The 12,547-nt window shown below is 52.5% G+C and overlaps 4 protein-coding genes across 4 annotated transcripts; 2 read left to right on the top strand and 2 right to left on the bottom strand.

Annotated features, from left to right (window-relative positions):
- Positions 1-419: 419 nt before the first annotated feature.
- Positions 420-1,886, top strand: ABOM_006954 (M20 family metallopeptidase; the record flags this gene model as incomplete). The annotated part of the gene is made up of 3 exons (XM_022534083.1): positions 420-1,417; positions 1,470-1,609; positions 1,669-1,886. 3 exons carry the CDS (start codon positions 420-422, stop codon positions 1,884-1,886), a joined length of 1,356 nt encoding a protein of 451 aa, XP_022388170.1.
- Positions 1,887-4,453: 2,567 nt separating this feature from the next.
- Positions 4,454-5,398, bottom strand: ABOM_006953 (RING finger protein; the record flags this gene model as incomplete). Its single annotated transcript, XM_022534082.1, has 3 exons — positions 4,454-4,778; positions 4,931-5,104; positions 5,313-5,398. 3 exons carry the CDS (start codon positions 5,396-5,398, stop codon positions 4,454-4,456), a joined length of 585 nt encoding a protein of 194 aa, XP_022388163.1.
- A 944-nt stretch (positions 5,399-6,342) lies between these two features.
- On the top strand, positions 6,343-9,714 carry ABOM_006952 (cation-translocating P-type ATPase; the record flags this gene model as incomplete). Its single annotated transcript, XM_022534081.1, has 4 exons — positions 6,343-6,573; positions 6,639-6,904; positions 6,958-9,007; positions 9,064-9,714. The coding sequence occupies 4 exons, from the start codon at positions 6,343-6,345 to the stop codon at positions 9,712-9,714; spliced, it is 3,198 nt and encodes a 1,065-aa protein (XP_022388164.1).
- An 840-nt stretch (positions 9,715-10,554) lies between these two features.
- Positions 10,555-11,831, bottom strand: ABOM_006951 (biotin synthase; the record flags this gene model as incomplete). The annotated part of the gene is made up of 2 exons (XM_022534080.1): positions 10,555-11,511; positions 11,622-11,831. 2 exons carry the CDS (start codon positions 11,829-11,831, stop codon positions 10,555-10,557), a joined length of 1,167 nt encoding a protein of 388 aa, XP_022388165.1.
- Positions 11,832-12,547: the final 716 nt, after the last annotated feature.

The following is a 12,547-nucleotide window of genomic DNA, read 5'->3' as shown; positions in this document are numbered from 1 at the left end:
AAACACTCCCCACAAAAAAAAAAACAAAAACAACCAAACACCCTCTCTGAACCACCCTATGTCTCTCCGTTACAAACACCGAACCCCCATCGTCTCGGGTGGTGAGTCGACCCCCAAAGATGCATGAGGAGAAATAGCGGGGGAAGTTGCGGGTGGGTCAGAAAACGAGGGCAATCCGTCCTATCGCCAGAAAGCCCGGGAGCCGTTGGATGGAATTAGCCCACGATAAGAGATGCAGGATTGGATGGAACACGACATGATTGGTCTTGACAAGCGAAGCATTGCCGAGCAGGGACTCTTGAATCATTAATTATATAAGATACCTGACGACACCTAGTTAATGACCTCGTGTTGCAACTTGCGCTCCAATTGACTACTACTACTACTACTACTACTACTACTACTACTGTCGAGACAAAATGCACGTTCAAGAGTATCAGTATCGCCTGATCGAGAGCGTTCAGACGGCGCTCGAGAAATATGATGCTGAGTTGAAGAGGATCAATCACCAGGTTAGTGAATTCTACAATTTCTACTCCGTTAATTCTACTATTACTATTAGTAGTGGTTGTAATGGTAGTATCTTGCCCGGCAGCAGTTCTGACGGTACCCAGATCTGGTCAAACCCCGAACTAGGCTACGAAGAATACAAAGCCCACGACCACATCTGCGCACTCTTCGAAAGCCTCAAATCAGAAGGCTACCAAGTCCGTCGCAGCGCCTATGGACTCGAAACCGCCCTGGAAGTCGAATACACGCATGGCAGCGGCGGGCGCGTGGTCGCCTTCAACGCCGAATACGACGCGCTCCCGGGCATCGGACACGCGTGCGGCCACAACCTCATCGCGACCAGCTCGATCGCCGCGTTCATCGCGACCTGCGAGGCCCTGAAGGCCCAGTATCCCGATGGGCCGGGGTACACGGTGCGGCTGCTGGGCACGCCGGCGGAAGAATCCGGCGGGGGCAAGGTGCAAATGTTAGACCATGGCGCGTACAAGGACGTGGACGCTTGTCTGATGGTGCATCCCATGCCGATGGTGCCGGACGACCCGGAGCTGCTGAGCGTGGCGACGGTGCTGCCGGGTGGGTTTCTCGCTAACGATAAGGTCACGGTGACCTTCACTGGCAAGCCGGCGCATGCGGCTGCGGCGCCGTGGGAGGGTGTGAATGCGCTGGACGCGGTGGTGGCGGCGTACGTCAATATTTCTCTCCTGCGACAGCAGATCCTGCCGACGCAGAGGATCCATGGGGTCATTGCCCACGGGGGAGATCGCCCGAATGTGATTCCCATGTCGGCGTCCGTGGACTATTATATCCGCTCGCCCAGTCTCAAGACCCTGAAGCCGTTGACCCAAAAGGTGGTCAAGTGCTTCGAGGCTGCGGCGACTGCCACCGGGTGCAAGGTGGAGTTTGATTGGTATGCTATGCTCAGGGGCCCCGGGAAGGACATCACTAACAGTGAAGAATAGGGGCATCTCGTACGCGGATCTGAAGACCAATACGCCCATCTGTGAGAACTACGTTACTGCCATGCGCGCAATGGGCCACCATACGATTTTTGATAACTCGGGGAAGAAGGGAATCCTTGCTGGGGCGTCGACGGATATGGGTTCGTATTGCAAGGGTCTTGATTCGGCTCTAGGGACCACTACTGACATTGTCGTGCAGGTAACGTCACCTATGCGGTGCCCGGCTTTCATGGAATGTTCACCATCCCCGCTGAGGGAGTGAATCATACACCGCAGTTTACGAATGGCGCTGGATCGCCGGAGGGGTATAAGCGTAGTCTTGCCTGTGCCGCTGGCATGGCGGTTGTTGCATGCCAAATCTTGGTGGATGATCAAGTTGCCGCGCAGGTGAAGAAGGACTTTGAAAAGGATGAATAAGTTTGGTCAAGGTAGGAGATGGTTCTTAGTGGATATGGGTCACGTAATGAATTCGCAGTAATATCAGATTTCTCAGGATCTTCATCTTCTCAGTAAATCCTAACATGATATAATTAATACCCAAGTCTCCGGATATTACACTCTGTTCAGAAAGACATAGATTGGACTCCAGCATTCACAAGTGCGACATAGGAATACAATCAAAAAGAGTAAAAACATCAGTAGCCCAGTACTTGCATCTATCATTTCTTAACCAGATCCCCATAACCAGAGACACATCCTAATCGCACTACAATCCTACCAATCCACCACAACCCCAGACTCCAACTTAACAAGTAATCCAATTAGACCGCTGAGCGGCAATCTAGCCCCAAGTACAATCTGTTACTTTCCAAACGAAAACCCCAGCCCCTCACGTAGGATAGAACTAAGACGAACATAAGCCAGACCCCAAATCTCCCTACTTCCCACCCTGCCCAGGGAGTCAGGGTAGCACCAACCCCCCCCCCGAAGCAGTAAGAGAGCAAGCAGTCGAGAACCGAACCGCCACCACGTCAAGCCAATGCTTGGGCACCACGATCCCGATCGTGCGTGCCATGCAGGCGGGATCCACCCCAGAAAATATTCTCCGATGACAGGTCCGATGGATAGGTCTGGATGCATTCTCCGGGTGCTTCGTGGTTGGATTGTCGATTTTTGGATCCGGTATGTTCCGGGTTGTTGTATCTATCTATTTACCTATCATATAGAACCAGAATAGGGATGAGGTATACATGAGGGTTAAGTGAGTGGTGAGTAGATAGTTAGTGTACTGGCGGGGAAGATCCATCGACCATCGTCACCGGAGCCACGTAGTCCCGTTCGTGATCACCATGATCTGCGAACGGGGTTCCCCTGGAGAGTTATGGACTCATGGAGAGAAAGGGACGCATCTAGTGAACCATAGTAGATGTGAGCTGGCCCCGGAATTGCGGGAGGTAGGCCCGATCCCTACCGATCCGACTCGTGAAGATCAGATAACCCCAGATATGTACTGGCAATAGAGGAAACGGCCTGGCCAGAACAGGGACTACTGTATTTAGGACATCCGCCACATCCGGGCGACTAGTGGATACATCTATCTAGATAACCAGAATGACCCACGAGAGGATCTTGATCCAATCCAAACACCCAAGTCAGGCATGCACTCTTTTACTACTACTGATATATTCGGGAATATCCGGATATAGATCTAGACCTAGCACCACCACCACTACTGGATAGAAACAAAACACAAGTACCCAAAATAAAGCACACCGAAGTACATCCCAACCAACATCCCAACACCACCGCCCAAAAGGGAACCTTCGAGAATCCTTCCAGAACCAGCCCAGAAGACGGCAAGTCTTGGCGGGGCCAAACAACCCCTCATCGGGGCGATGCATCTCAGTCGATTTCCAGACTGCCTTGTCATAGGATAAGGCTGGAGGGGGTAGCCAGACTTGGCGCCACACGCGACTCGTATACACATCCAGTTAGTTTAATTTGTTCATTTTAGCTCTTCATGGATTTTCTTTTCTTTTCTTTCATTTATTTATTTATTTATGTATTTATTTATTTTTAATTCTGTTTTATGCTGGGGTGGATCTAGCCTCTAGGGTAATGTAAGGGTAATGTAGGCCGTAGGAGGAAGCTAGGATCAGTGATGTTCGTTCGGGTTTCTTGCCTGTTTGATTTTTTTATCGTCGTCGTGCTACTTTACTATCGTGGTAAGATCTACGCGTGTTCCTGTCTAGGTTATATTACATTTACATAAAATATATACTGTGTATAGATAGATTCTAACCAGACTACTGTATCCACCAGAATCACACCGTAGACAAAACCCTAACATCTATGATAAAACAACATCCCAGAATGGACGATGCCAAAGCTTGACCTCCAGAAACACGCCCCTCCGGTCTCTCTTTAACCTGACTCGTTTTGACTTTCTGATCCATGGGTCTAGGCTTGCCTTTGAGTTTAAAGTGACAGGAAGGTTTACGATGGACATGGTTCCGACATGAGGTGGTGTCTGTATGTCTCCGATTCTGGGGTTCCTGGGGAATGAAACTTTTTTACTTTGATGTGTCGGGTGACCGTGGGGTTGAGGTGGGTTATACAGTAGACTATACATGTTCGATTTATGAGCTGGTCATTGCGTCTACGATTGCTTTGTTGGGGGGGGGGAAGCAGGGAAGAGGCAACGGGTATGTTATCATCTTTTTTTTTCTTTTTTTTTTTTTAACAAAAAATCTAAAAAAAAAAAAAAAAGTTAGAGAAGAATTATTGGCCAATTTGTCCTAGAGCATACATCATTTACATCACTGGAACAGCACATACATACAGTGAACTTCCCAAAACCGGGAACATTACACACCTGATGAGATCAGACACCAACTTGATAGAACGATAGATCAGACCCCGTATCGGAAAAAGGAAAAAACACCAAGACCCGAATAAGGCGCCAAGCAACCCATGGAACCAGCCATGTCGCAATCCATCTGGAGGATCAGTAGTGAGGGAGTCCGAGGAGAAAGAGAGAGAATTTACCCGGGGTCGGTGGGGGAGTACTCCGTCTGACAGATGGGGCACTTGTAGCGGCCATAGGTGAACCATGACGCAAGACAGGAAGCGTGGAAAGCGTGGTTACACTGGTTAAGAACGAGGACACCGCGGTCGCCGTCGCGGTACCGGTACCGCGTCCGATCTGACTCGAGCAGGGGGGGAGTGTCAGCGTCAGGGGTCAGCGTGTCGTGACGGTGGAGAGCGGTGGTCGAGCGTGAATGAGGAAGGATGCAGGCGGGTTCTGGAGAGGACGGCAGCGTGTCTTGCGAAGACGACGGCACGACGAGCGTCGAAAGGCAGATGGAACTGGCAGACAGCAGAGAAACAAATCAGAGAGCGTGAAAACAGACGAAACGGGTCCGGATGAGAACGGCCAAGGCCACTAGTGCCAGCCCTGTCCCCGCATCTCCAGGGCCAAGACTCCCGGCGTGCTCCAACAGTGGGATGCGCAACCCTACCAGGTTTCCTGAGCGTAGTGTCGCGGCTGTTGTGGTTCCCCATTTTCCGATCGGGCCAACTCTTCCAGCCATCGTTCCACCGTCACCTGTCGCATGCACCCATTGGCCTGAAGCAGCTGCACTTCACTGGCTCGTCTGGCCGCCGCTCGTCGTCGGTGATGCCACATAATCAGTCTGTCCTGGATGGTCAACCGTTTGCTGGTACTTGACAGGGAAAGGTGACAAAAACAAAAAAACAAAGTATATCTCGAGGTGGATGGATGAAGAAGTAGAGCATGCGAAGAGACCCAACAGCCAACACCGGTAGATGACCAGTCCCAATCGAAATGCATGGAAGATTCTCTCCTGCAGCGGGGATCAGGGATGCGACGAATGAACTCACATAGGAACCAAGCTAATGGCGCCAAAGATCAGCACCGCTCCGACCACGACACCGGCGATTTCAGCGCCGGGCGGATCACCCGCCATAGCACGAGCGACACGACGGTGGTGATGTCTCGTGTCAATACGAGAACGACCGCCAGGCGCAACTAACTGGCGACAGATCCAATAAGATGTATCACTCGCGGAGGATCGGATAGGTCGGCTCGAACAGCGGCGTCGGGAGTCGCATAGGGCCGGTCAGCACAACGATAAGAGTCGTGGAGTGGGGGGAGAGGGGGGGGTCAGGGGGACGAGTAACCAGTCAGAGAGAACGAGGAAGAAGTATTTTTGGCCGATTCTCAGAGCGATGGGGGCTGCATTTCAAGCGGCGACTGGCTCTCAGACCCCCTCCCAGTTGCGTCTGGCCAAGACTGACCAAGCGTGCAGAGAAGCCGAGGCGGGAAATAACCCAAGAGGTGCCAAGCCTCCCGCGCCCCGGAACGCGCTTGGCATTCCGCTGGGTCGACGAGGGTCTGGCCAGTCATTTGCCTCTGCCCAGCGTTAAGCGACTCTCACGTGGCGACGGCATTGGTCGAATGCGTCATAGTCCAACCGCCGTTTGCCTCCAAACCCAAGGTTATGCGCCAAGACCCGCGTGCTGTTTTTAACCCTCATTGGCGCTTGGCTTTTTTCTCGCCAGTTTACGATAATCCAAGGGCATCCATGCCAAGAGATGAACCTTTGTTCGCGTCATTCACCATGAACAACATAACATATAAACCCGACAATCCCCCCCCGGCCTGATCCAGAATGGAAAAGAACGAAAAGGCTAAACCCTCCCCTCCTCAATTCCTCCCCGATCCATCACTACTCCCGTTCACGGTGTATCTCTACCTGGCGTAGGTGTATGGACTCGCATTGCCTGGAGGATACAATCTATATGGAGCCTCCCTAAGGACAAGCCCCACTATTAGATTCTATCACGTCACACAACCCTTCCCTCAACCCATTAAACACAACTACAACTGCACATAGACACACACCACACTATGTCTCACGACGAGAAGAAGGCTGATACGGCTCAGCCGTTATCACAACCTGCCCACGCCCTCTCCTACACGGCCACCCTCCAAGAGCTCTCAGTGAACTCGGAGGAAGGTCTCACAACGGCGGACGCCAAGAACCGTCTCAGTCAGTATGGCCCCAATCAGCTGGAAGGCGGAGAAGGGGTCTCCCTCATTAAGATTGTCATTCGACAGATTGCCAATGCAATGATGCTGGTACGTGGATCTCCCTCTACACACGCGCTTGGGGACAGTGGACTAATTCTGGACAACAATTGTAGGTTCTCATCATTGCAATGGCAGTGAGTTTTGGTATTCAATCGTGGATCGAGGGCGGTGTCATCAGTGCCGTCATCGCGCTCAACATCATTGTCGGTGTATACCAAGACTATGCAGCGGAAAAAACCATGGATTCCCTGCGCTCCTTGAGTTCCCCCACCGGTGTGGTGACTCGCGACGGCAAAACCAATACCATCCCGGCCACTGAGATCGTTCCCGGAGATATGGTCGAGCTGAAAGTGGGCGACACAGTCCCCGCGGACCTTAGGTATGTAACCAGCCAGAAAGATGACCAATAATCCCCGCTAATCGCGTCTGCAGGCTCGTTGATGCCATGAATTTCGAAACCGACGAAGCGCTGTTAACCGGTGAATCCTTGCCGGTACAAAAGGAGGTCGACGCCGTGTTCGACCCGGATACCGGCCCGGGTGATCGCCTGAATATCGCTTATAGTTCATCGACCGTGACCCGGGGCCGCGCCCGTGGTGTGGTGGTGGGAACCGGAATGAGGACAGAAATTGGTGCGATCGCGGCTGCCCTCCACGCCGGGGACTCCAAGAGACGGCCCGTCAAGCGTGGCCCCCAGGGCGAGACCAAGAAGCGCTGGTATGTGGAGGCCTGGACCCTGACCTGCACGGATGCCGTCGGTCGCTTCTTGGGTATCAACGTCGGCACCCCTTTACAAAGGAAGCTGTCTAAGCTGGCCTTGCTGCTCTTCGCAATTGCCGTGGTTTTCGCTATCGTGGTCATGGGTGCAAATGAGATGCGGAATGATAAGGAAGTCATCATCTACGCTGTGGCAACTGGCCTTGCTATGATTCCTGCTTGTCTAGTGGTGGTCTTGACTATTACTATGGCGGTAGGCACCAAGCAGATGGTACAAAGAAATGTCATTGTCCGAAAGCTTGACTCCTTAGAAGCTCTCGGCGCTGTGACTAACATTTGCTCAGACAAAACCGGAACGCTTACTCAAGGTCGCATGGTTGCCAAAAGGGCTTGGCTCCCATCGCTGGGTACATACTCCGTGGGATCCTCTAGCGATCCGTTGAACCCCCAGGAAGGAGACTTGAGCCTGCTACCTCAACCCCCGGTTGAGCTCCAACGTGACACACAAGGAGAGCCTCGGGACCCTCAAGATCTACTGAAGGATAACCAGGTGCTGGAAAACTATCTCAATGTCGCGGCAATGGCCAACCTCGCCCATGTCCACAAGTCGGAGAATGATGAGTGGCAGGCACGTGGCGAACCCACGGATATCGCCATCCAGGTGTTCGCGTCTCGCTTCAACTGGGGCCGTGATCGCTGGACCAAGGGCGACAAGCCGGTTTGGACCCAGAAAGCCGAGTATCCGTTCGATTCAACCGTGAAGAAAATGTCGGTGATTTTCGCCCAAGGTGACCGCGAGATGATTTTCACCAAAGGTGCCGTCGAACGTGTGGTGGACTCTTGCACGTCAGTCATTTGGACTGCTGGCTCTAGCCCCGTTCCCCTGGATGGAAGCATGAAAGAAGAGATCCTGCAGAACATGGAAGCTCTGGCCAAGGAAGGCCTCCGAGTGCTTTGCCTCGCTTGCCGGGAGAATAAGACCCCCACCGACGCAGAAGCAGTTCCCCCAAGAGACGAGGTAGAGAAAGATCTCACTTTCTGCGGTCTCATCGGTCTTTATGACCCCCCTCGTCCCGAAACTGCTGGAGCCATTGAAGAGTGTTACCGCGCGGGAATTGCTGTGCACATGGTGACAGGTGACCACCCCGGTACAGCGCGTGCGATTGCAGCACAGGTCGGTATCATCCCTGCAAACATGGACAGCGTCGCAAAGGATGTGGCGGATGCAATGGTAATGACGGCCAGCCAGTTCGACAAATTGACCGAGGACGAGATTGATGATCTCCCTACTCTCCCATTGGTTATTGCTCGCTGCGCACCTCACACGAAGGTCCGCATGATTGATGCGTTGCATCGTCGTGGCCGGTACGCGGCAATGACGGGTGACGGTGTCAACGACTCACCGTCTCTCAAGCGGGCCGATGTTGGTATTGCCATGGGACAGGCAGGTTCTGATGTGGCTAAGGATGCCTCAGAACTGGTTCTGATGGATGACAATTTCGCCTCTATCATCAATGGAATTGAAGAGGGCCGTCGTATTTTCGATAACATTCAGAAATTCGTCCTGCATTTGTTGGCCGAAAACGTTGGACTCGCGCTCACTCTGCTCATTGGTCTGGTCTTCAAGGATGTCAACGGACAGTCCGTATTTCCCATTGCGCCCGTCGAAATTCTCTGGATTATTATGATCACCTCCGGTCTCCCTGATATGGGATTGGGAATGGAGATCGCGGCACCTGATATCATGAACCGCCCGCCCCAGAGTGTATGTATTCCCTTTACCTCTCTCAGTCTCGTGCACGTTGCTAACACGTATAATAGAAACAAGGTATCTTCACATGGGAAGTCATTGTGGACACTCTTGTATATGGTGTCTGGATGGCTGCGCTGTGCTTGTCATCCTTCTCCCTAGTGATGTACGGATGGGGCGATGGCGACCTCGGAAGTGGCTGCAACACTGGCTACAACGGCAGCGACCACTATGATGGCAACTGTGACACGGTGTTCCGTGCTCGTGCAACAACATTCGTTTGCATGACCTGGTTCGCGCTCTTCCTAGCGTGGGAGCAGATTGACATGCGGCGCAGTTTCTTCCGGATGCAGCCTGATTCGAAGAGATACTTTACCCAGTGGATGTTTGATGTCTGGCGCAACAAGTTCCTTTTCACCGGTATCATGATCGGATTTATCACCACCTTCCCGATTCTTTATATCCCTGTCATCAACCATGTGGTGTTCAAGCACACCGGCATCTCCTGGGAATGGGGAGTGGTGTTCGTGGAGGCGATCCTGTTCTTCATGGGTGTTGAGGCGTGGAAGTGGTGCAAGCGCATCTTTTTCCGGCGCCAGGCGTACCGTCACAAGGACGAGGGCGAGAAGAAACTCCCCAACGACTTCAGCCGGTACACCACGATGAGCCGGTCTGATACCCAAGCAACCAGCATATTGAAGACCGAAAAGTCCATGGTTTAAATAGACGATGCCATGACTTCGTTGCACATTTGAACCCGGGCGAGCCCATCTTGTCCCGGGCGTTTAGATTCCCATTTTCGATTTCCAACATTTATCTTCATCTGTCGGTCTGCCTAACTAGACCATCGCAAAGTTATCGTGGCATCACCTTGCGTTAATGATTAATGTTATCCCTGCGAGACGTGATCATGAGTTGGGTGCACATACTTAATGAGCATAGTTTATAGATAAATACCACTTTTTTTTTTTCTCTGTTCAATCGGGATGTCCTTTTGTAGGAACAGTGAGTAGAACCTTAGTCTGTCGTGGCGTATATCAAGTGAAATGGAAATAAATGAGCATCATCTGCGGCAATGCCTAGTTAGTCCACTTCAAGATACATGTTAGTCACTGAGCAAAAGCGGTGATCTGGGAATACCAGCCACCGGAGACAGAATAGAATGCCCTGTAGATCAGGCTCGAGCGAGTCGGAAGGGCGTGTAGGGAAATAAAACCGGGCGGAGGGCGGAAGGACCATGACCCTTAAGTACGCCAGGGAGGGGGAAAACACAGCACCAGCCTCATGTGATAGCTATTAGGCAACCGTCATTGTTTGGGTGATACAGACCAGAGCAATTGCACCGCTGTCCGCATCATAGATACTTGCCAAGGGATTTCCAAGACATGGGCAGAGCTCGGGGTCGAATCAATTCTACGGGTGGAGGGGACCAGACATCTATAGCGGTCGATCGAACGATTTCTATTGGATCATAATAATGCCTCATAGGATTGACTCATACGAGGAGGGCGCATAGAGTGATTTGATAATCTCAGATGTGGGAGGGGTAAAACAACAACTATTTACGAACTCGCGGCGGCCGGCGCAGCGGATACATTTTCCGACGGAGCAGGTGCCTTCGAGATGGCGGCATCGGCGTCCTTCTCGAAACTCTTCATGGGGTAGAAGCCCCACCGCTCAAACATTTCGCGATCTTCATCCCAACCATTGCAATCGGTCGTCAACATCTTCTCGCCGGTAAAGACAGCGTTCGCACCGGCCATGAAGCACTGAACTTGTTGTTCCTCGGAAAGTGAGATGCGGCCCGCAGCCAAGCGGACGATCGTGGCGGGGAGGACGATACGGGCCGTCGCGATGGTCCGGAGAAGCTTGTCAAAGGAGATCATCTTGCGTTCACCCAGAGGGGTGCCCGGGATGGGAACCAGAGCGTTGACGGGGAAGGATTCCGGGTGGGAAGGGAGCGAGGAAACCGTGTGGATGAGACCGATACGGTCGGAGTCCGCCTCGCCGAGACCCAGGATACCGCCGGAGCAAACATTGATTCCAGCGTCACGGACATGAGAGAGGGTCTTCAAGCGCTCATCGTACGATCGGGTGGTGATAATAGTGGGGTAGAACTCCCGGGACGTGTCCAGGTTATGGTTGTAAGCCGTCAGGCCGGCATCCTTCAGCTCCTTGGCTTGGTTCTCGTCAATCATGCCCAGGGTTACGCAGACCTCCATACCCATTTCGCGGACGCCAGACACCATCTGCTTGACATTCTTGAGACTTGTCTTGCGACCGCGCATGTCGCGCCAGGCCGCACCCATGCAGAAGCGGGTGCTTCCATTCGCTTTGGCAATGCGGGCGGCTTTCAGCACATCGTCCACGGGACTCATCTTCGTCGCTTTCAAGCCGGTGTTGTGACGCGACGATTGAGCACAGTAGGAACAATCCTCACTACATCCTCCGGTCTTAATGTTCATCAAGGTACACATCTGAATGGCGGATGGGTCATGGAATCGACGGTGAATGGCAGCCTGGTTTGGGATGAGTAAACTAGCTTCTAAGATCGTGGTGTCATATGGCAAGAACAATCAAAAGCAAACAATATCCCACGGGACGTAGGCTGGAAAACGAAACCACATACCGCAGCGTAGGTTAGCTGGTTCAACGGGGTCTCATAGATCTGCTGGACCTCTTCGCGGGTCCATGTGGTCCGGGGCACCGTTGCGGCCGTTGCCTCTTGCAGAGCTACCGGGATTCTGCTGGCAATTGAAGCCGCACTGGGGGAGGACTGGACGGTGCCATAGGACCTTCGTAGGATGATCCGAGGAACGGACCGAGGGAGTAGTGACATGGTGATGGTAATGTAGTGCAGAAGGAGAGATGCAAGTCCAATGGGGGAGCGGAAGAAAGGTAGTACTTAGGTTAGAGGGAACACAAAAGCACCATGACAGCTCCCAAGAAGAATTAAGGCCAATGACGCCAAGGGACGGTGAAGAAAAGACCACAACCTCGGGAAAGGACCAAACAGACGAAAAGTGGGTGAGAGGGGTAGATTAGGTAGGAGTCAGATCGTGCTCACCGGCGGGGGGAGGGCCAGAGCTTACTGCACAGTGTTATTCCGGAGTAAATTGGTTTGTTAGTGTGTTAGTGTGTTAGTAGTTTGTTCGTTGTTGATTGTTACTACCTGCTATTACTCACAGTGGGGAGAAAGTCTAATCATTCACCCAGTCAGCGACCACCTGATGCAAAGCAAGCTGTGGCTCAGGAACAGAATGGTTCATTTTCCCTCTGCTATTCGTGGGGTGGTTGTGTTGACCCCAACGAGGGGTTCAACCCATGGACAAACAATCTTTTGGTAGATGGTTGAAGAATCCGTATCGTCATCATCATCATCACCACCGCCGCCGCCGCCATTGTTCAATCACTGCCGCGGTGGTTCCTTGATCGGGAGGTTGAAGACCATGCCCACTTTGGCTTTCCCGCCAAGGAGAGATTCTGGAATGACCAACTGTTGAGGGGTCAATGGATCGTTGACGGAGGCTGTGGATTAAACGCGCAGATCCAGCG

The sequence above is a fragment of the Aspergillus bombycis genome, assembly GCF_001792695.1.
Source record: "Aspergillus bombycis strain NRRL26010 chromosome Unknown contig00055, whole genome shotgun sequence".
Lineage (NCBI taxonomy): Eukaryota > Fungi > Ascomycota > Eurotiomycetes > Eurotiales > Aspergillaceae > Aspergillus > Aspergillus bombycis.
Note: the sequence above shows the minus strand (reverse complement) of the source record. Positions and strands in the feature narration are given on the sequence as shown.